This window comes from Oncorhynchus kisutch, linkage group LG28 (assembly GCF_002021735.2).
Source record: "Oncorhynchus kisutch isolate 150728-3 linkage group LG28, Okis_V2, whole genome shotgun sequence".
Lineage (NCBI taxonomy): Eukaryota > Metazoa > Chordata > Actinopteri > Salmoniformes > Salmonidae > Oncorhynchus > Oncorhynchus kisutch.
In genome coordinates, this window is record NC_034201.2 from 41,645,830 (window position 1) to 41,670,422 (window position 24,593).

The 24,593-nt window shown below is 43.0% G+C and overlaps 1 protein-coding gene across 1 annotated transcript in view; it reads right to left on the minus strand.

Moving 5' to 3' along the window:
• Window positions 1-470: 470 nt before the first annotated feature.
• The window catches only part of LOC109872992 (neuronal vesicle trafficking-associated protein 2), a 35,889-nt gene continuing 11,766 nt past the window's right edge, over window positions 471-24,593 (minus strand). The window contains exons 4-5 of the mRNA XM_020464443.2: window positions 2,411-2,521; window positions 471-1,851 (exon numbers count right to left, since the gene is read on the minus strand). Coding sequence (XP_020320032.1) covers window positions 1,660-1,851; window positions 2,411-2,521 — 303 coding nt within the window. The 3' untranslated portion in view covers window positions 471-1,659. The remainder of the gene's footprint in view (window positions 1,852-2,410; window positions 2,522-24,593) is intronic.

Below are 24,593 nucleotides of genomic sequence, written 5' to 3' on the forward strand. Positions count from 1 at the left end.
ACACATTTTGCCAGGGTGCAGATTTGTTGTTGCAGTTTTAAAGCTAATTTCCTGGAACTACACATTTTGCCATAACTTATGCCATGTTAATGATATCTGAGTGATATCTAAACATTGTTAGCTGACTTGGCTAATTAACTGATTGTCAGTGACTGACAAAATGAGTGAAAAACTGCTGATGCACAACCCTGTGTATTCTACTATTCTAACTGTCAACTCTCAGGGGCCCTAGCCGCTTATATCACTTATGCCTGGAGCCTGCCCTGGATTCTATGATGAGGTAGCTTGGACTAGATCAGTATGTGTAATAAACCCTTAACCCCCCCCATCGTGTGTCATGTACCCTATGACTTGCCAACGATAGTCAGCAGAGTTGACTAATTAATGCACACTGAACACATGTGGACCAGGATAATGAGAACGGAACCAAATGGTGGAGCATTGAAAACAACAGGACAGAGGCTTTCTGATCAGGTCACAACTTGCTTTATTTTCATTTCAAACCTATGGGATGTACAGTGAGAAACTACTCCAGACGTTGCTACATATCAACTACCAAACATCACAATAGTTCAAAAAGCGTTTTTTGTTTTTTTTGACAAGATAAAAAAAAAAAAAAAAAATGGTAACAGAACAAAACTGTGCAGAGAAGCTCATCTACAAATGGTTCTAAACATTACAGGAACCAGAGTTTTGGCAAAGACAGCGATATACACAATGTTTCCCATCATCACCACGTCTTGGGTATTTATCCTTAGCAATAGACCCACATATTCATGTTGTGTACAGTGGCTGGACTGTCTGCTAAAGCGAAATGTAACTGGCAATAAAGGTCGCTCTTTTCCCACGAAAAATAGTTAAACTGTCATGAAACCTAGCTACAACCATGCACACACATGAACTAGCATGAATGCACTGGGCTTTATACAGCTTGGCTCAAGAAGGGAAGTAGGACATACAGGACAGTACATTAAAGAGTGTTCTGATATCAAACCGTCATGATAGAGAATACTTAGCTAGCATTGCTCAGATAATTCAGGACATCTAGTGTATATTGGTGTTGAAGTTTAACTTCCATAGACGTACAAATAGGTACTAATTTGGGAAAACCCTTTCTATAAGAATGTATTACAGTATGAGTATGAACCAAAATGCCATGGATATGCCTGGACTTGAATCAGAGTTTATCATAACATGACTTTGATTACACAGAGTCATGACACTACAGGGGGCCGAGCAGATGGACACATCAGATGGACACATCAAATGGACACATCAAATGGACACATCTGAAAAATGACTTTTGACTCACTCAGTTAGTAGCAGCTCAGAAAAGCATATACTCTGAATGGATTTCAACTTTGACTCAAGACTTTGTACAAACAGTTGTTTGATATCAAATACAAAATACCAATAACAAGTTAAAAAAATAATTAGTGATAATAAATAATGAATAAAGAAAGAAAGAAAACAGACAGAAGGGAGGAGAGGCAGAGATTGTGGTGCTGGGTTGATGGGCTGGGGCGGGGGCGGGCAGGTGGGCGTGACAGTACTCTGAGCCTAGCGAGACACTGGAGAACGACAGACACTCCCTGTTAAAAGCTTGTCATGGAGACGGGCAGAAGAGGTGGGGTTGGTGGGAGGGTTGGGCAGGCAGACTCAGTGCCCGTCTGTGTTGGGCGGCTTGGCGTCGTGCGGGGCAGCGCCAGCGGGGAGCCATGGAGAGACGGAGCGGGAGGTGGTCTGCTTGGCCATGCTGTAGTGGCTGATCACCGTATAGAAGCGCCCTCGGGAGTTGGCATCCTGAGCTGTGTAGTAGGCCTCCAGAGAGGCTGGGATGCATCGCTTATGCTGCAGGGGGAGAGAGAGAGAGCAAGAGAGCGAGAGAGAGCAAGAGAGCGAGAGCGAGAGAGCGAGAGAGAGAGCGAGAGAGCGAGAGAGCGAGAGAGAGTGCACGTGAGAGAGAGTGCGCGTGAGAGAGCGCGCGAGGGCGCAAGAGAGAGCGAGAGAGAGAGCGAGAGAGAGCGAGAGAGAGAGCGAAAGAGAGAGCGAGAGAGAGAGATAGAGAGAGAGAAAGAGAGAGAGCGAGAGCAAGAGAGAGAGGGTTCAAGAACATACTCTCCTCACGTACAGACTGCTGCACAACACTAAGGGCTTTTTCTGGTGAAGAGGTTATTTTTTTTCAGTGCAGCGGCTGTGTCTAAAATTAGATTTGCTTCAGCTAACATGTAGTCCACAGCAATAACCTCCAAAGGTGACTGTTCAGATGACTAGCCAGTGTAGTTTTCAAGTTTTGTCACAAATAGCACTCTATTCCCTATGCAGTACACTACTTTTGACCAGAGCCCGTTGGGAATAGGGTTCCATTTGCGACACACATATGAGCCCACATAAGACAGGGCCCACTCACCTTGTATATGAATCCATCTGGGCAGCTGTGTTCGTACGTGAATGCCTTGTACACCACCAGGAACACTATGCAGGCCAAAAAGGCCAAGGCCAGGACTATCAGAATCGTGACCTGGGAATAAAAGATGACAAATACTCCGGTCAATTTTATAGCTGCCGGCAATGTCAGGTCTCTTGTCAAAGCGAAGGTCTTGAAGCAAGGTTTGACACCATGAATTGTGTTCAAAAGAGCACTCGACAACTAACAACCAAAATAACCTCCATCACAATACATTTTTAACCATCACTTGTCTGGTGACAAGGTGAGAGAAAACAAGTGAATATGCATTAGGATTTGACGAAACCAGTATCACAAGATTGTTTCCATGACAACAATTAAAACATTCTAAACCTAACCCTTAACCTTATTCTAAACCTAACCCTTAACCTTATTCTAAACCTAAAGCTAACCCTTATTCTAAACCTAACCCTTAACCTTATTGTAAACCTAACCCTTAACCTTATTCTAAACCTAACCCTAACCCTTATTCTAAACCTAAACCTAACCCTAAGCCTTATTCTAAACCTAAACCTAAACCTAACCCTAACCCTTATTTTAAACCTAACCCTAACCCTTATTCTAAACCTAAAGCTAACCCTTATTCTAAACCTAAAGCTAACCCTTATTCTAAACCTAAAGCTAACCCTTATTCTAAACCTAAAGCTAACCCTTATTCTAAACCTAACCCTAACCCTTATTCTAAACCTAAACCTAACCCTAACCGGAAACATGACCGAATACAAACAGTGTAACTATTCCCTCCGCAAGGTAATCAAACAAGCTAAGCGTCAGTACAGAGACAAAGTAGAATCTCAATTCAACGGCTCAGACACAAGAGGTATGTGGCAGGGTCTACAGTCAATCACGGATTACAAAAAGAAAACCAGCCCCGTCGCGGACCAGGATGTCTTGCTCCCAGGCAGACTAAATAACTTTTTTGCCCGCTTTGAGGACAATACAGTGCCACTGACACGGCCCGCAACTAAAACATGCGGACTCTCCTTCACTGCAGCCGACGTGAGGAAAACATTTAAACGTGTTAACCCTCGCAAGGCTGCAGGCCCAGACGGCATCCCCAGCCGCGCCCTCAGAGCATGCGCTTTGTGTTTTGTTTCCTTGCCACAATACTAACGAGTATTGTGATACTTGTATCGTCCCGACATGTTAATAACTCATCATCATTAGCTCTAGAAGTAGTGAGGTAGAGGGAGAAAGCTCAGAGTGTGTTCATTGGCTGCCAGATTAAACTCAGTCGAGACAAACAGATTTAATAAAAAACCTTCACTAATTCAATTTTTCACAATTTAGCACCCATATTATTATTATATTGGTCACGAAATGCAGTTGATGCAGACAAAGGCTAGACAAAAATAGCTTGGTTTGGAAATGAGTGAAATGGAGAAGTGTGAAACTGTTTTGAGCAGCGCTAATTTATAATTTATCACAAACCACATCCCTAAAAAACACATAATCCAATAAATAAGAACACATTACTTTCAATAGTGATTCAAATAAGTACATCTGTACGTCTTGACGTGGAAATGTTGTGTTTAAAATGTGTATTTCCCTGGTAGACGAGACAGTTTTATAGTGAGAGATTAACATATAAAAGGACCAATGCTCTCCCTGTTCCTCCTGAATCTATGATTGGGTGCTTTGGAGCACCGGTTAATTAAAATGATGCAAATGTAGATAAAGGACAGCTGAGAGAAGTAAGAATGGTATTGTCAAGTGAAGACTCTAAAGTGAAAGGACACGTGCTCACGCCAACACTCTACATTAGGTGGTGATACAGTAAAGCTATGATTTTACCACAGTGTCAAATCAGGTGACTGAAGTGCTATCTTCATCTTCAGTTTCACAATTCATCCTATTGCGCCATAAAATAATTTCCCTGTTTCCAATGGCCTCCCTTCGTACTGGCCACCACACCATTTCGGCAGGATGCTAGGCTAGGGTAATTATAGCTGAGTGCTGATTAGCAGAGATCAGGATGATTTGTACAGAGGCTAAATGACAGTTAACTTCTGTGTTAATGTCAGGACACATGCTTGGATCTGTCTGACGTTTTGTTCAATTACATTCGCTTATCACAAACCCGAAACATGTTGAAATGGCTGCTTAAAAAGGGATTTTAGGCTCACAAATAATTAAATACACATCTACTGTAGCTATCTACTATTTTACATCTTACGTTTTGATTTTAAAGCATAATTAGTCATTCAAAACGCAATCAGTCATGCTAAATCAATGCAATAACAAAACTCATTTTTTCTCTCTCTCTGGCAGCTGTCCAAATGACAGAAACACATTATTATTAGTTATTATATGGAATATCAGTTGATAGCTTTGAACCTGACAGAAAAATGGGGTTCACGTTAATATTAATGATTAGCTTCTTTATAGTCTCAATGAATCCTAAACCTCACCAGGATGTGAAATAATCCCCAATTTCGTAGTATCCAATTAATAGTAGTTACTATCTTGTCTCATCGCTACAACTCGGGAGAGACGAAGGTCGAAAGTCATGCGTCCTCCAAAACACAACCCAACCAAGCCGCACTGCTTCTTAACACAGCGCGCATCCAACCCGGAAGCCAGCCGCACCAATGTGTCGGAGGAAACACTGTGCACCTGGCGACCTTGGTTAGCGTGCACTATGCCCAGCCCGCCACAGGAGTCGCTGGTGCACGATGAGACAAGGATATCCCTACCGGCCAAACCCTCCCTAACCCGGACGACGCTAGGCCAATTGTACGTCGCCCCACGGGCCTCAAAGTCGCGGCCGGCTGCGACAGAGCCTGGGCGCGAACCCAGAGTCTCTGGTGGCACAGCTGGCGCTGCGATGCAGTGCCCTTAACCACTGCACCACCTGGGGGGCGCATTGGACATTCTTGATCTATATCTACATATTACCTTTACTATTATTATACTACATTATTACATTAGGATATTTTCATTACTGGTGGCCAGCATTTGTTTCATCATGTTAAAGATTCAGCTCAAACCTATTTCAAATTTGAGATTAGTTAAATTTGCGATGAATTTGACTACACCGTAGTCTAGTATAGTCCAGCTCTAGGTGAGGGTACGTTTGCCAATTTCCAACACATCAAATGTCCTGACTACAGTAATACAACATACACATCTGCCATTATTGATGTGTGCTCCCCGTTGGCTTAGTTGTGAATGGAATGACCTCTATTTTCCCTTGCCTTGACGATAATGGGGACTAAACTGGGGTGCACCGGCAGATCCACCATGATCCAATTCCCATCTGACTGGTTGTTTTCATCTGTATTTTGATTTAATACAGACTGCTTCATTTTGAAAGGTTTTGCTGACTAGCTGTATTTGTCCTTGTGCCAGCTGGCATACATGTCAACCTTTCCCTAAAGCACCTGACTCAATAAGGACAGGGACGGACGTCATCAAACGAGGTCAAATCTGCCCCAAATATGGCAGCTATAGTCTTAGTGCAGACAGGCAGACAGACAGACAGACAGATAGGCAGACAGAGACAGACAGACAGATAGGCAGACAGAGACATACAGACAGATAGGCAGACAGAGACAGACAGAAAGACAGATAGGCAGACAGAGACAGACAGACAGACAGATAGGCAGACAGAGATAGACAGACAGATAGGCAGACAGAGACAGACAGAAAGACAGATAGGCAGACAGAGACAGACAGAAAGACAGATAGGCAGACAGAGACAGACAGAAAGACAGATAGGCAGACAGAGACAGACAGACAGATAGGCAGACAGAGACAGACAGAAAGACAGATAGGCAGACAGAGACAGACAGAAAGACAGATAGGCAGACAGAGACAGACAGACAGATAGGCAGACAGATAGACAGGCAGACAGAGACAGACAGACAGATAGGCAGACAGAGACAGACAGACAGACAGACAGACACAGACAGACAGACAGACAGACAGACAGACAGACAGACAGACAGACAGACAGACAGACAGACAGACAGACAGACAGACAGACAGACAGGCAAACAGGCAGAGACAAAACAGACAGTCAGACAAGGTTGATGTTTCTGCTGCTGCTGTTGTTTGTGTTGTTGTTGTTGGCGGCGTCGTAATCTGACATCACTATAATCCACATAGACGGAGGCCCATAATCCCTAGGAAGCAGCGGGATTTATTCACTGGATAAACATCCCTGGAGTGCACGGTGGGTGTGTTACTGTGCTACTGTAGCAGTACAGACAGTGTGGCTGTGGTACAGTACAGACAGAGTGGCTGTGGTACTGTACAGACAGAGTGGCTGTGGTACAGTACAGTCAGAGTGGCTGTGGTATAGTACAGACAGTGTGGCTGTGGTACAGTACAGTCAGAGTGGCTCTGGTACAGTACAGACAGAGTGGCTGTGGTACAGTACAGACAGAGTGGCTGTGGTACAGTACAGACAGAGTGGCTGTGGTACAGTACAGTCAGAGTGGCTGTGGTACAGTACAGACAGAGTGGCTGTGGTACAGTACAGACAGAGTGGCTGTGGTACAGTACAGACAGAGTGGCTGTGGTACAGTACAGACAGTGTGGCTGTGGTACAGTACAGACAGTGTGGCTGTGGTACAGTACATTCAGAGTGGCTGTGGTACAGTACAGACAGAGTGACTGTGGTACAGTACAGACAGAGTGGCTGTGGTACAGTACAGACAGAGTGGATGTGGTACAGTACAGACAGAGTGGCTGTGGTACAGTACAGACAGTGTGGCTGTGGTACAGTACAGACAGTGTGGCTGTGGTACAGTACAGACATAGTGGCTGTGGTACAGTACAGTCAGAGTGGCTGTGGTACAGTACAGACAGTGTGGCTGTGGTACAGTACAGACAGTGTGGCTGTGGTACAGTACAGTCAGAGTGGCTGTGGTATAGTACAGACAGTGTGGCTGTGGTACAGTACAGTCAGAGTGGCTGTGGTACAGTACAGACAGAGTGGCTGTGGTACAGTACAGTCAGAGTGGCTGTGGTACAGTACAGACAGAGTGGCTGTGGTACAGTACAGACAGAGTGGCTGTGGTACAGTACAGACAGAGTGGCTGTGGTACAGTACAGACAGTGTGGCTGTGGTACAGTACAGACAGTGTGGCTGTGGTACAGTACATTCAGAGTGGCTGTGGTACAGTACAGACAGAGTGACTGTGGTACAGTACAGACAGAGTGGCTGTGGTACAGTACAGACAGAGTGGATGTGGTACAGTACAGACAGAGTGGCTGTGGTACAGTACAGACAGTGTGGCTGTGGTACAGTACAGACAGTGTGGCTGTGGTACAGTACAGACATAGTGGCTGTGGTACAGTACAGTCAGAGTGGCTGTGGTACATCATCCCTTTTCTCTATCACCCCTAATCTTCTCTCCCCCACACGTTGTTCAGCTGAGTCTGTTGTGGCTCCGTGTAATAGGTTTCTGTTCAAATCTCAATTTACTGTTCTGAATATGGGGAAAATTTCAACACGTGGCTGCTATGTTTCTGCCATTTGTCTCCCTCAGACATAGGTTTTTTCTATATATGTGTCAGTTTGATCTTTTATTTTCTTCCTAACTCTTGCCCTATCTTGTAATTCCAGTCTCCTTGCCTTATGCTGTTAGAATGCAACCCTCGCCCACTCTCACAGCAAGACCACTTTTCCAGGAATACAGTATGTGAGCGCAAAAACTCTTACTGTCGCTCCAGAGGGAGAAATCGAGAGGCAGAGAGAGAGAGAGGGAAAGGGGAAGAGAGAGAGCTAAAGAGAGGCAGAGAGAGATAGTCAGAGAGAGAGCTAGAGAGGCAGAGAGAGAGCTACAGAGAGGCAGAGAGAGGCAGAGGGAGAGCTAAAGAGAGACAGAGAGAGGCAGAGAGAGAGCTAAAGAGAGGCAGAGAGATGGCTAGAGAGAGGCAGAGAGATAGCTAGAGAGAGAGCTAAAGAGAGGCAGAGAAAGAGAGCTAGAGGCAGAGAGATAGCTAGAGAGAGGCAGAGAGAGAGCTAAAGAGAGGCAGAGAGATAGCTAGAGAGAGGCAGAGAGAGAGCTAAAGAGAGGCAGAGAGAGATAGTCAGAGAGAGAGCTAAAGAGAGACAGAGAGAGAGCTAAAGAGGCAGAGAGAGGCCGAGAGAGAGCTAAAGAGAGACAGAGAGGCAGAGAGAGAGCTAAAGAGAGACAGATAGAGAGCTAAAGAGAGGCAGAGAGATAGCTAGAGAGAGGCAGAGAGAGAGCTAAAGAGACAGAGAGAGAGCTAAAGAGGCAGAGAGAGGCAGAGAGAGAGCTAAAGAGAGGCAGAGAGAGAGCTAGAGAGGCAGAGAGAGAGCTAGAGAGACAGAGAGAGGCAGAGAGAGAGAGCTAAAGAGAGGCAGAGAGAGAGCTAGAGGGGCAGAGAGAGAGCTAAAAAAAGAGACAGAGAGAGAGCTAAAGAGGCAGAGAAAGGCAGAGAGAGATAAAGAGAGGCAGAGAGAGGCAGAGAGAGACAGAGACAGATAGTCAGAGAGAGGTGGTGCTGACAGGTGCACCAGGTGGTGCTGACAGAACAATGAGATAAGTTAAAAGTACATCAGTAGATCTATGATTGAGGAATGAAAGCCTATTGTCTGTGAATCATATTGGAATGCTTAAGCTGGCATTCAATACAGAGCCAAGCACAGAATGGGAAACTCTGTTCCTCTATTGTAAGATTTTGCTCACAATATGAAGAGGAGGGGGTTCAGTTTTTCTGATAACATGAAGAAGAAAATTGGGCTTTACCTGCCATTTTCACATGACCAGTTAACTGTATCTCAGACCTCAGAGATAAGACTGAGGGAACTACAACCATCTTTTTCATTGAATGTAATGGTCTTAGATTTCCCTCTCAAGCCCTTATGAGATGGTTTTAGATGACTGAGCTACATGGCAACCTGAAGGGGGATGCCCACTAGGGTAGAGGCTAAGGAAGGAAAGGAGTGATGCACAGGAGAGGTGGTGCCATGGAGGTAACAATGTCTAGAACAGGGATGGGCAACTTTTATGGGGGCCATAAAAAAGCTGCAAGGCTGAACCCCCTCCTCCTCATAATGCCAGCCAAATATTTTTGGTGCCACCAGCTTGACATTTTTTACATTTTAGAGTTAATTTAGTGCAATTCTACACATTTTGCCATGGGGCAGAGAAGAAAATTAACTGTTTTATAGCTAATTCCCACAATTCTACAAATTCTGCCATAGGGTAGAGAGAAATGCTCTAGGCCAGCTCTAGGAAGAGTCTTGTTGGTTCCAAACTTCTTACAATGAAGAATGATGGAGGCCACTGTGTTTTTGGGGACCTTCAATGCTGCATAAATGTTTTGGTCCCCTTCCCCAGATCTGTGCCTCGACTCAATGCTGTCTCGGGGGTCTACGGACGATTCCTTTGACCTCATTGCTTGTTTTTTGATCTGACATGCACCGTCAACTGAAACAGGTATGTGCCTTTCCAAATCATGTCCAATCAATTGAATTTACCACAGGTTGTAGAAACAAAGTTGTAAAAACATCTCAAAGATGATCAAAGGAAACAGGATGATGCACCTGAGCTCAATTTCTAGTCTCATAGAAAAGGGTCTGAACACTTATGTAAATAAGGTATTTCAGTTTTTTATGTTTAATAAATTGTAGATTGAGGAAAATAATGTATTTAATACATTTTTTAATAAACGCTGTAACGTTAAAAAAAATGTGGAAAAAGTCTACCGAATGCACTGTACAGACAGACAGACAGACAGAGAGACAGACAGACAGACAGACAGACAGACAGACAGACAGACAGACAGACAGACAGACAGACAGACAGACAGACAGACAGAAGGACAGACAGACAGAACCAGTCAAAGGTTTGGACAAATCTATATTTTTACTATTTTCTACATTGTAGAATAATAGTGAAGACATCAAAACTATGAAATAACATTCTCTCAACCAGCTTCACCTGGAATGCTTTTCCAACAGTCTTGAAGGAGTTCCCACAAATGTTGCTTTTCCTTCACTCTGCAGTCAAACTCATCCCAAACCATCGCAATTGGGTTGAGGTCGGGTGATTGTGGAGGCCAGATCATCTGATGCAGCACTCCTTCACTCTCCTTCTTGGTCAAATAGCCCTTACACAGCCTGGAGGTATGTTGGGTCATTGTCCTGTTGAAAAACAAATTATAGTCCCACTAAGCGTAAACCAGATAGGATGGGGTATCACTATAGAATTCTGTGGTAGTCATGCTGGTTAAGTGTGCCTTGAATTCCATATAAATCACTGGCAGTGTCACCAGCAAAGCACCCCCACACCATCACACCTCCTCCTCCATGCTTCACGGTGGGAACCACACATGCAGAGATCATCCGTTCACCTACAGTACTCTGCGTCTCAAAGACACTGCAGTTGGATCCACAAATCTTCAATTTGGACTCATCATACCAAAGGACAGATTTCCACCATGTCCATTGCTCATGTTTCTTGGCCCAAGCAAGTCTCTTCTTCTTATTTGTGTCCTTTAGTTGTGGTTTCTTTGCAGCAATTCGACCATGAAGGCTTGATTCACTGGGTCTCTTCTGAACAGTTGATGTTGAGATGTGTCTGTTACTTGAACTCTGAAGCATTTACAGTGGGGCAAAAAAGTATTTAGTCAGCCACCAAAGTTCTCCCACTTAAAAAGATGAGAGAGGCCTGTAATTTTCATCATAGGTAGACTTCAACTATGACAGATAAAATGAGAGAGAAAAATCCAGAAAATCACATTGTAGGATTTTTAATGAATTTATTAGCAAATTATGGTGGAAAATAAGTATTTGGTCACCTACAAACAAGCAAGATTTCTGGCTCTCACAGACCTGTAACTTCTTCTTTAAGAGGCTCCTCTGTCCTCCACTCATTACCTGTATTAATGGCACCTGTTTGAACTTGTTATCAGTATAAAAGACACCTGTCCACAACCTCAAACAGTCACACTCCAAACTCCACTATGGCCAAGACCAAAGAGCTGTCAAAGGACACCAGAAACAAAATTGTAGACCTGCACCACCCACGACTGCGTGGCCAGGTACGACTCCAACACCATCATTAAGTGTGCAGACGAGACAACAGTGGTAGGCCTGATCACCGACAACGACGAGACACCCTATAGGGAGGAGGTCAGAGACCTGGCCGGTGGTGCCAGAATAACAACTTATCCCTCAACGTAACCAAGACTAAGGAGATAATTGTGGATTATATGAAAAGGAGGACCGAGCACGCCACCATTCTCATCGATGGGGCTGTAATGGAGCAGGTTGAGAGCTTCAAGTTCCTTGATGTCCACATCACCAACAAACTAGAATGGTCCAAACACACCAAGACAGTAGTAAAGAGGCCACGACAAAGCCTATTCCCCCTCAGGAAACCAAAAAGATTTAGCATGGGTCCTCAGATCCTCAAAAGGTTCTACAGTTGCAACATCGAGAGCATCACTGCCTGGTATGGCAACTGCTTGGCCTCCGACCGCAAGGCACTACAGAGGGTAGTGCGTACGGCCCAGTACATCACTGGGGCAAAGCTGCCTGCCATCCAGGACCACTACACCAGGCGGTGTCAGAGGAAGGCCCCAAAAAATTGTCAAAGATCCCACCCACCCCAGTTTTCTCTACCACCGCATGGCAAGTGGTACCGGTGCGCCAAGTCTAGGACCAAAAGGCTTCTCAACAGCTTTTACCCCCAAGCCATAAGACTCCTGAACAGGTAAACAAATGGCTACCCAGACTATTTGCATTGTCCCACCACTCCCCCAACCCCTCTTTTACGCTGCTGCTACTCTCTGTTTATTATATATACATAGTCACTTTAACTATACATTCATGTACATGCTACCTCAATTAGCGCAACTAACCGGTGCCCCTGCACATTGGCTACCTGGACTATCTGCATTGTGTCCCGCCACCCACTACCCTCTCTTTTAAGCTGCTGCTACTCTCTGTTTATCATATATGCATAGTAACTTTAACCATACCTACTGTACATGTACATACTACCTCAATTAGCCCGACTAACCCGCTTCGCTACTGTTATAGCCTCGCTACTGTATATAGCCTCACTACTGTTATAGCCTCGCTACTGTATATAGCCTCGCTACTGTTATAGCCTCGCTACTGTATATAGCCTCGCTACTGTCATAGCCTCGCTACTGTTATAGCCTCGCTACTGTTATAGCCTCGCTACTGTATATAGCCTCGCTACTGTTATAGCCTCGCTACTGTTATAGCTTCGCTACTGTTATAGCCTCGCTACTGTATATAGCCTCGCTACTGTATATAGCCTCGCTACAGTATATAGCCTCGCTACTGTTATAGCCTCGCTACTGTATATAGCCTCGCTACTGTATATAGCCTCGCTACTGTTATAGCCTCGCTACTGTATATAGCCTCGCTACTGTTATAGCCTCGCTACTGTATGTAGCCTCGCTACTGTATATAGCCTCGCTACTGTTATAGCCTTGCTACTGTATGTAGCCTCGCTACTGTATATAGCCTTGCTACTGTTATAGCCTCGCTACTGTTATAGCCTCGCTACTGTATATAGCCTTGCTACTGTTATAGCCTCGCTACTATTATAGTAGTTATTGTTATTTCTCACTGTATTTTTACTATAGTTTTTTTTATTTCCTTACGTATCTATTGTTCACCTAATACCTATTTTTTACTTTAAAAATGCACTGTTGGTTAGGGCCTGTAAGTAAGCATTTCAATGTTGTATTCGGTGCACGTGGCAAATAAAATTTGATCTGATTTGACTTATCCATTAGAGAAGGGAAGCAGCGTCATGTTCAGTATGAGTTCATTTTTCATTATGCTAATGAGCCCAATTGGGGCAGGTCTCTCAGGAGATAGCACTTCAAGGGTTTGAAAGAACACACTGGCACGTCTAATGAAGACAGGTTCACACTTAGAAACTTACACAATCTAGATTTTCATTAGGGATAACACTTGAAAGACTTATTGACGTTCTATGAATCCACGCACGCACAGAGACGAGGACCGGATCAGTGCACCGTCATTGTAAATAAGAATTTGTTCTTAACTGACAGCATGGCACTATCTCACACCGAGCGATGGCATTTGTTATACACAATCCTGTTATTGCTAACCAATATCACAGATTATTTTGAAATAAACATGAATAGCTTAATGGAAATTCATGACGGGCACATGAAAAAGTAAAAAAAAAAAATTGTGTGCAGTACACAATTTTGTATAAAGTGCATTTTAATCACAGATAAAGACAGTAGGTTACTGTAGACAGAAACGATAGGAGGGAGGTTGGTCGGATTGGTCGGTAAGATTGTATAACGCAACCGTCTAGCAACCCAAATGTTGCATGTTCAAATTATGTCACAGACAACTTTAGCATTTTAGCTATTTTAGCTTTTATCAACTTTGCAACAACTTACTACTTTTTAACTACTAAGTTAGCATGTTAGCTAACCCTAACCTTAACTACTTAGTTAGCATGTTACCTAACTCTAACCCCTAAACCGAATCTTAACCTCTAACCCTAACCTTAACCCTTAGCCTAGCTAACGTTAGTCACCTAGCTAACCTAGCTAACGTTAGCCACAACAAATTGGAATCTGTGTAATGTACATACAGTGCCTTGCGAAAGTATTCGGGCTGAATAATTTTGCACGCCCAATTTTTCAGTTTTTGATTTGTTAAAAAAGTTTGAAATATCCAATAAATGTCGTTCCACTTCATGATTGTGTCCCACTTGTTGTTGATTCTTCACAAAAAAATACAGTTTTATATCTTTATGTTTGAAGCCTGAAATGTGGCAAAAGGTCGCAAAGTTCAAGGGGGCCGAATACTTTCGCAAGGCACTGTAAATGCATTATGAAGAACGATAATTGTGTCATTTGTGTCTACTTTCACAATAGGCTGTGATAGTGTGTTGGTTATTAAATGATCCTGACTTCTACCTTCTACCTGTTCTAAGTAAACACACCACTAAAGAGGATATGCAAACAAGAATCATATAATTTTTCTAATGACCTGCATTTTGGATAAAAATGTTGAGGAGAAGAGAAGATATGATATTAATGCTGGGGTGTTGATCTCGGGCTTGGAGGAAATTTACCCAAAGACACCCCCCAGGCTTGGTAAAGAACAATTAAACACTCCTGTTTACATCCCTCAGACACGATCATGGATATCTTCCTGTCAGTCAGTCTCCAGCACCTCACAATCACACCTTATTATGTGAAGCTAGGTGCTGCTGGATGAGGAGAGTTCGGAGCAGCTTGATGAGGAGATGAAGGGGGCCCTCTATGGGCTCTGCCTGCCTGGCCGAAATATAATGATATGTGTGTGTGTGAGAGTGAGAGTGAGAGTGAAAGAGAGAGAGAGAATCATTTCCGCGGTTGGTGTTACACGGAACCCAAACCAGCTGCGTGCGTGCATGCGCCATCATGTGCCATCGTGCAAAAATAAATTTTGTTCCCCCACACCAAACATAATCACGACAAGCAGGTTAAAATATCAAAACAAACTCAACCAAATACATTAATTTGGGGACAGGTTGAAAAGCATTAGACATTTATGGCAATTTAGCTAGCTAGCTTGCCATTGCTAGCTAATTTGTCCCATTTAGATAGCTTGCTGTTGCTAGCTAATTTGTCCTGTGATATAAACATTGAGTGGTTATTTTACCTGAAATGCACAAATTCCTCTACTCCGACAATTAATCCACACAAAAAACAGTCAACCAAATATTTTCTAGTCATCTCTCCTCCTTCCAGGCTTTTTCTTCTCTGGACTTTAAATTGCAATTGGCAACTTTCATAAATTAGGTGCATCACCGCCACTGACTTCATTTGTCTTTCAGTCACCCACGTGGGTATAACCAATGAGGAGATGGCACGCGGGTACCTGCTTCCATAAACCAATGAGGAGATGGGAGAGGCGGGACTTGCAGCGCGTTCCGCGTCACAAATAGAACTGACTTCTATTTTAGCCCTTGGCAACGCAGACGCTCGTTGGCGAGCGTGAGCAGTGTGGGTACAATAATTGAATAATATAGATTTCCACATGTATGCGACGTGTGCGACACGAGCGGTGTAGTCAGCCTGTTACTCTGGAAAACTAGATTACAGAAAGTAAACCAGGTAAAATTGGCAAAGAATTGAACTTTTCCTGAAACATTAGACAGAACACATCATTATGGAGAAAGTTGAGGATTTAACATGAGCTCCGTAACCAGATGTAATAATTGTGAGCTATTGGAGGCAGCTGAGTGTTAATCCCTGTTAGAACAGAGGAAAAGCCAGCTGCTGCTATAAATGATATCCTGCATTGCTCACACAGAAATCCTTGGCCCCCGCGGCAGCTTGAATATGCTGTCCTTTTTGAAATTGCAAATCACAAAAATAAATTACTCCTTTGGCACAAACTACCGACCGTCTTTTGTTGTTCCTTTTGGTCCAATGGGACAGTGAATAGTAGTAATAAATGAACATATAGTATTTCCCATCTGTAGCCCACATAACCCATTGCGTGTATCTGTTTGTACATGTGGAGGGGTAGTGGCAATAATGGGTAAACTAATTCATTGTAACAGTATCTTCACCTGTTCAATCTTAGCTATCATGCAATGCCTCCTAACCATTCAGAGTTTCACCTCCCCATGCGATGCCATGTTGATAGATTCTCTATCTCAGAGAGGGTGGAGGAGGACCCAGCTGTAATTGGAATAACTGGAAGCGATCGATCATCGTAACACTGACAGGCAGGCAGTCAGGCAGTCAGTCTGCATCACTGGCCGCTAACTGGGCTGGGGGGTCAGGGCTGCCCATGAACAACATGGCTGATTAATCCAACCAATCAATGGCCAGCGTTCACCAGGGAGGCGGCTCTAATTCCCTAGCACTAGGACCTGGCAGTGTTTCTATGGCTCCAAGGTGAATGAGTGAGTGAGTGAGTGAGTGAGTGAGTGAGTGAGTGAGTGAGTGAGTGAGTGAGTGAGTGAGTGAGTGAGTGAGTGAGTGAGTGAGTGAGTGAGTGAGTGAGTGAGTGAGTGAGTGAGTGAGTGAGTGAGTGAGTTTGTATTGACTGGCACTTTAGAAACGCGGATGGCGCAAGTGACAGACGAGAGAGGCTGGTCATAAATTATAGTCTGGAGGAGGATTGCTGCTGGCCTCAGGCCACAACCCAGCTCCTGATTGGAGGACTAACTGTCACAGAACAGGCTGATCCATACAGGCCATTGACTTGCCTCAGTTGTGTGACAGAGCCGGGGAGAAAAGCCTCTAGGTGGAAATCGAGTCTAGAAATGATAGTTTTAACATATTTACAAATGTACAGTTCTACAGAGAAGCCATGTAAATCAATGTGATGCCTCAAACACTGGAAAAGGGGTTGTCTCTTAACATAGAGATTTTAACAGATGCACAGCTTCACATTGTATCCCTACTCTACACTCTCTACTAATATATACTCTCTACAACTGCTCTCTACTCTCTACTACTCTCAAATCTCGACTACTCTATACTCTACTACTCTCTACTCTCTACTACTATCTACTCTCTACTCCTACTACTCTCTACTCTATACTACTCTCTATTACTCTACTACTCTCTACTACTCTCTACTCTCTACTACTATCTACTCTCTACTACTCTACTACTACTCTATACTCTCTACTACTCCCTACTCTCTACTTTCTACTACTCGACTACTACTCTCTACAACTCTACTACTACTCTCTACTACTCTCTACTAAAAACTAATCTCTACTCCTCTCTACTAAAAACTCCTCTCACTCTCCACTACTCTACACTCTCTTCTACTTTCTACTACCCTCTACTCTATACGCTACTATCTACTCTCTACTCCTACTACTCTCTACTACTCTCTATTACTCTACTACTCTCTACTACTCTCTACTACTATCTACTCTCTACTACTCTACTACTACTCTATACTCTACTACTCACTACTCTCTACTCTCTACTACTCGACTACTCGACTACTACTCTCTACAACTCTACTACTACTCTCTACTACTCTCTACTAAAAACTAATCTCTACTCCTCTCTACTAAAAACTCCTCTCACTCTCCACTACTCTACACTCTCTTCTACTCTCTACTACCCTCTACTCTATACGCTATACTACCCTCTACTACTCCATACTCTACGCGCTCTACTACTCTATGCTCTTTACTCTCTACTCTCTATTTCTCTCTACTACTCTACACTCTCTACTACTCTATACTCTCTACTAATATATACTCTACTACTCTCGTCGACTCCCTACTACTCCATACTCTATACTCTCAACTACTCTATACTCTACTACTCTCTTCTACTCTCTACTACTCTCTTCTACTCTATACTCTCCACTGCTCTATACTGCTCTATACTCTCTACCAATCTATACTCTACTACTCTATACTCTACTACTCGATACTAATCTATACTATCCTGCTCAATCTACTCTTTACTACTCTATACTCTACTACTCTATACTACTATATACTCTCTACTCTCTACTACTCTCAATGCTCTACTCCTCTCTACTACTCTCTACTACTTGTGACTCACTACTACCCTCTACTCTCTACTACTCTCTACTACTCCATACTCTATGCTCTCTACTACTCTCTTCTACTCTGTACTCTCCACTACTCTCTACTACTCTATACTCCTCTCTACTATTCTCTACTACTCTATATTCTCTACTACTCCCTACTCTCTACTCTCTACTACTCGACTACTACTCTCTACTCTCTACAACTCTACTACTACTCTCTACTACTCTCTACTAAAAACTTATCTCTACTCCTCTCAACTAAAAACTCCTCTCACTCTCCACTACTCTACACTCTCTTCTACTCTCTACTACCCTCTACTCTATATGCTATACTACCCTCTACTACTCCATACTCTACGCGCTCTACTACTCTATGGTCTTTACTCTCTACTCTCTATTTCTCTCTACTACTCTACACTCTCTACTACTCTCTACTCTATACTCTCTACTACTCTATACTCTCTACTAATATATACTCTACTACTCTTGTCGACTCCCTACTACTCCATACTCTATACTCTCGACTACTCTATACTCTCTACTAATCTATACTCTACTACTCTCTTCTACTCTCTACTACTCTCTTCTACTCTATACTCTCCACTACTCTATACTCGATACTGCTCTATACTCTCTACCAATCTATACTCTACTACTGTATACTCTACTACTCGATACTAATCTATACTATCCTGCTCAATCTACCCTCTACTACTCCATACTCTACGCGCTCTACTACTCTATGCTCTTTACTCTCTACTCTCTATTTCTCTCTACTACTCTACACTCTCTACTACTCTATACTCTCTACTAATATATACTCTACTACTCTCGTCGACTCCCTACTACTCCATACTCTATACTCTCAACTACTCTATACTCTACTACTCTCTTCTACTCTCTACTACTCTCTTCTACTCTATACTCTCCACTACTCTATACTGCTCTATACACTCTACCAATCTATACTCTACTACTCTATACTCTACTACTCGATACTAATCTATACTATCCTGCTCAATCTACTCTTTACTACTCTATACTCTACTACTCTATACTACTATATACTCTCTACTCTCTACTACTCTCAATGCTCTACTCCTCTCTACTACTCTCTACTACTTGTGACTCACTACTACCCTCTACTCTCTACTACTCTCTACTACTCCATACTCTATGCTCTCTACTACTCTCTTCTACTCTGTACTCTCCACTACTCTCTACTACTCTATACTCCTCTCTACTATTCTCTACTACTCTATATTCTCTACTACTCCCTACTCTCTACTCTCTACTACTCGACTACTACTCTCTACTCTCTACAACTCTACTACTACTCTCTACTACTCTCTACTAAAAACTCATCTCTACTCCTCTCAACTAAAAACTCCTCTCACTCTCCACTACTCTACACTCTCTTCTACTCTCTACTACCCTCTACTCTATATGCTATACTACCCTCTACTACTCCATACTCTACGCGCTCTACTACTCTATGGTCTTTACTCTCTACTCTCTATTTCTCTCTACTACTCTACACTCTCTACTACTCTCTACTCTATACTCTCTACTACTCTATACTCTCTACTAATATATACTCTACTACCCTTGTCGACTCCCTACTACTCCATACTCTATACTCTCGACTACTCTATACTCTCTACTAATCTATACTCTACTACTCTCTTCTACTCTCTACTACTCTCTTCTACTCTATACTCTCCACTACTCTATACTCGATACTGCTCTATACTCTCTACCAATCTATACTCTACTACTGTATACTCTACTACTCGATACTAATCTATACTATCCTGCTCAATCTACTCTCTACTACTCTATACTCTACTACTCCATACTCTCTACTACTATATACTCTCTACTCTCTACTACTCTCAATGCTCTACTCCTCTCTACTACTCTCTACTACTTGTGACTCACTACTACCCTCTACTCTCTACTACTCTCTACTACTCCATACTCTATGCTCTCTACTACTCTCTTCTACTCTGTACTCTCCACTACTCTCTACTACTCTATACTCCTCTCTACTATTCTCTACTACTCTATATTCTCTACTACTCTATACTCTACTACTCTATACTACTCTCTTCTACTCTATACTCTCCACTACTCTCTACTACTCCATACGCTATATTCTCTACTACTCTTTTCTAATCTATACTCTCTACTACTCTATACTCTACTACTCTCTACTACTCTATACTCTACTACTCTATACTCTACTACTCATCACTCACTACTACTCTCTACTCTCTACTACTCTATACTCTCTTCTAATCTATACTCACTACTACTCTCTACTCTCTATTATCTACTACTATCTACTCTATACCACTCTATACTCTCTAGTACTCTATACTCTATATGCAATATTCTATAATCTCTACTACTCTATATTCTCTACTACTCTCTACTACTCTCATACTCTCTACAACTCTATACTCTCTACTACAATATACTCTCTACTACTCTATGCTCTCTACCACTCTCCACTCTCTACTACTCTCTACTCTCTACTACTCTACACTCTCTACTACTCTACACTCTCTACTACTCTATACTCTCTTCAACTCTCTAATACTCTATGCTCTCTACACCTCTATGCACTCTACAACTCTCTAATACTATCTACTCCATACTACTCCATACTCTACTACTCTATACGCAATAATCTATCATCTCTACCACTCTATATTCTATACTCAATACTCTATACTACTCTCTACTACTGTAAACAAAGCAGTTGTTTAATCTAACTGCTTATCTATTTATCTGTACATGGAATGTATTTCCTTTTTTTTCAAATTTAAAAAAACTCTTTACAGGAAAATGCAACGGGCACTATCTGATGTGTAGAGACATTTCACTGCAGCTAATGTAGAAGGAAAAGCTATGTACATATGCAAATACTGTGCCAAATCTTATGTGAAGAATGCAACAAAGATGCAGAATCATCTGGCCAAGTGCATAAAGTTCCCTCAGTGCTCACAACAAGCAACCTCTGACAAAAGTCCCTCTACTTCTATTCGAGATGAAAATGATAAATCAGACACCTTATTGATAGCCACAGCTCATGGTCCTCCTGGAATCAGAAGTTTCTTTGACTCAATGGAGTAAAGTAGTCAGAGAAATGCTGATGAATGTCTTGCTCGAGCTGTGTATGCAACTGGTTCACCTCTGATGCTCACAGGCAATGTTTTGGATATGTGGAGATTGCATCTGCTAGCCAAGACACCCAGCCAGCGCCTGCCCTTCATTCTCATTCTGCTGAGTCCCTTGACAGAGAGAGAGGCGTCTCAGCTCAGCTCCCTGCTCTTTCATTTCATTTTCTCTATACTCATGTGCACACAGGGAGAGTTAGCCATTGTTCATGACTCTCAGGTCCATTTCATTACATTACACATAAGAGTCATTGTCATTTGACAAAGGCGTTACGCATAAGGACCTTAACTTTCATATCAGCGAGAAATGGATGCACACCTTTATAGGGTTTGCGTCAGTGTTCCCACATGGCCACATTTCCATTTTACAGCACGTGTTTACAAAAGACAGACTGCAGTTGGAGGGACCACCTATACTAATTAGCTATCTAGCATACTTCCAACACCTGTGTGTAACAGAAGAAGTCTGCCAGAAACGTGCTGTCACTGAAACGTGCTGTCTCTGAAACGTGCTGTCTCTGAAACGTGCTGTCTCTGAAACGTGCTGTCTCTGAAACGTGCTGTCTCTGAAACGTGCTGTCACTGAAACGTGCTGTCACTGAAACGTGCTGTCTCTGAAACGTGCTGTCACTGAAACGTGCTGTCTCTGAAACGTGCTGTCACTGAAACGTGCTGTCACTGAAACGTGCTGTCACTGAAACGTGCTGTCTCTGAAACGTGCTGTCACTGAAACGTGCTGTGTGTGTGAGCGTGTGTGTGTGCATGTGAGCGTGTGTGTGTGCGTTTGAGCATGTGTTTGTGCGTGTGTATGTTCACGTGCGTGTGTGTGCATATTTCTGAACAAAAATGACTAGCACATAATAACCATACACTCTGAACATTCTGTATGGCAGCATTACTCATCCAACTGAAACAACTGTTTACGTCACATACAGTTGGGAGGACAAGTATTTCATACACTGTCGATTTTGCAGGTTTTCCTACTTACAAAGCATGTAGAGGTCTGTAATTTTTATCAGAGGTACACTTCAAATGTGAGAGATCCAGAATCCAGAAAATCACAATGTATGATTTTTAAGTAATTCATTTGCATTTTATTGCATGACATAAGTATTTGATCACCTACCAACCAGTAAGAATTCCGGCTCTCACAGACCTGTTAGTTTTTCTTTAAGAAGCCCTCCTATTCTCCACTCATTACCTGTATTAACTGCACCTGCTTGAACTCGTTATCTGTATAAAAGACACCTGGCCACACACTCAATCAAACAGACTCCAACCTCTCCACAATGGCCAAGACCAGAGAGCTGTGTAAGGACATCAGGGATAAAATTGTAGACCTGCACAAGGCTGGGATGGGCTACAGGACATTAGGCAAGCAGCTTGGTGAGAAGGCAACAACTGTTGGAAAAATTATTAGAAAGTGGAAGAAGTTGAAGATGACGGTCAATCACCCTCGGTCTGGGGCTTCATGCAAGATCTCACCTCGTGGGGCATCAATGATCATGAGGAAGGTGAGGGATCAGCCCAGACTACACGGCAGGACCTGGTCAATGACCTGAAGAGAGCTGGGACCACAGTCTCAAAGAAAACCATTAGTAACACACTACGCCGTCATGGATTAAAATTCTGCAGCGCACGCAAGGTCCCCCTGCTCAAGCCAGTGCATGTCCAGGCCCATCTGAAGTTTGCCAATGACCATCTGGATGATCCAGAGGAGGAATGGGAGAAGGTCATGTGGTCTGATGAGACAAAAATAGAGCTTTTTGGTCTAAATTCCACTCGCCGTGTTTGGAGGAAGAAGAAGGATGAGTACAACCCTAAGAACACCATCCCAACAGTGAAGCATGGAGGTGGAAACATCATTCTTTGGGGATGCTTTTCTGCAAAGGGGACAGGACGACTGCATCGTATTGAGGGGAGGATGGATGGGGCCATGTATCATGAGATCTTGGCCAACAACCTCCTTCCCTCAGTAAGAGCATTGAAGATGGGTCGTGGCTGGGTCTTCCAGCATGACAACGACCTGAAACACACAGCCAGGGCAACAAAGGAGTGGCTCCGTAAGAAGCATCTCAAGGTCCTGGAGTGGCCTAGCCAGTCTCCAGACCTGAACCCAATAGAAAATCTTTAGAGGGAGCTGAAAGTCCGTATTGCCCAGCGACAGCCCCGAAACCTGAAGGATCTGGAGAAGGTCTGTATGGAGGAGTGGGCTGCAGTGTGTGCTGCAGTGTGTGCAAACCTGGTCAAGAACTACAGGAAATGTATGATCTCTGTAATTGCAAACAAAGGTTTCTGTACCAAATATTAAGTTCTGCTTTTCTGATGTATCAAATACTTATGTCATGCAATACAATGCCAAATAATTACTTATTTGGCATTGCCTTTTTTTCCCCAACAGAAAAAAACAAAGACAGTTAAGATAATTATATGATAATTGCTTTGGGTGAGAGGCTCTCTGGCTATATGGTGTGGGCAGGACACTGGACGTGGCTACTACTGCTGCTTCCGCTGCTGCTGCTGCTACTACTGCTACTACTACTAGACTACTACTACTACTACTAGGCTACTACTACTACTACTACTGCTGCTGCTGCTACTACTACTACTACTACTACTACTAGGCTACTACTACTACTACTACTACTGCTACTACTACTACTACGACTACTACAAGGCTACTACTACTACTACTACTACTACTACTACTACTACTACTACTACTACTACTACTACTACTACTACTACTAGGATACTACTACTACTACTACTAGGCTACTACTACTACTACTACTAGGCTACTACTACTACTACTACTACTACTACTACTACTACTACTACTAGGCTACTACTACTACTGCTACTACTACTAGGCTACTACTAATACTAGGCTCCTACTACTACTACCACTACTACTAGGCTACCACTACTACTACTACCACTACTACTACTACTACTACCACTACTACTACTACCACTACTACTACTACTAGGCTACCACTACTACTACTACTACTACTACTACTACTACTACTACTACCACTACTACTACTACCACTACTACTACTAGGCTACTTCTACGACTACTACTACTACTACTACTACTACTACACACCACTACTACTAGGCTACTACTACTACTACTACCACTACTACTACTACTACTACTACCACTACCACTACTACTACTACTACTACTACTACTAGGCTACTTCTACTGCTACTACTGCTGCTGCTGCTACTACTACTACTACTACTACTACTACTACCACTACTACTACTACTACTACTACTACTACTAGGCTACTTCTACTGCTACCACTGCTGCTACTACTACTACTATTACTACTACCACTACTACTAGGCTACTACTACTACTACTACCACTACTACTACTACTACT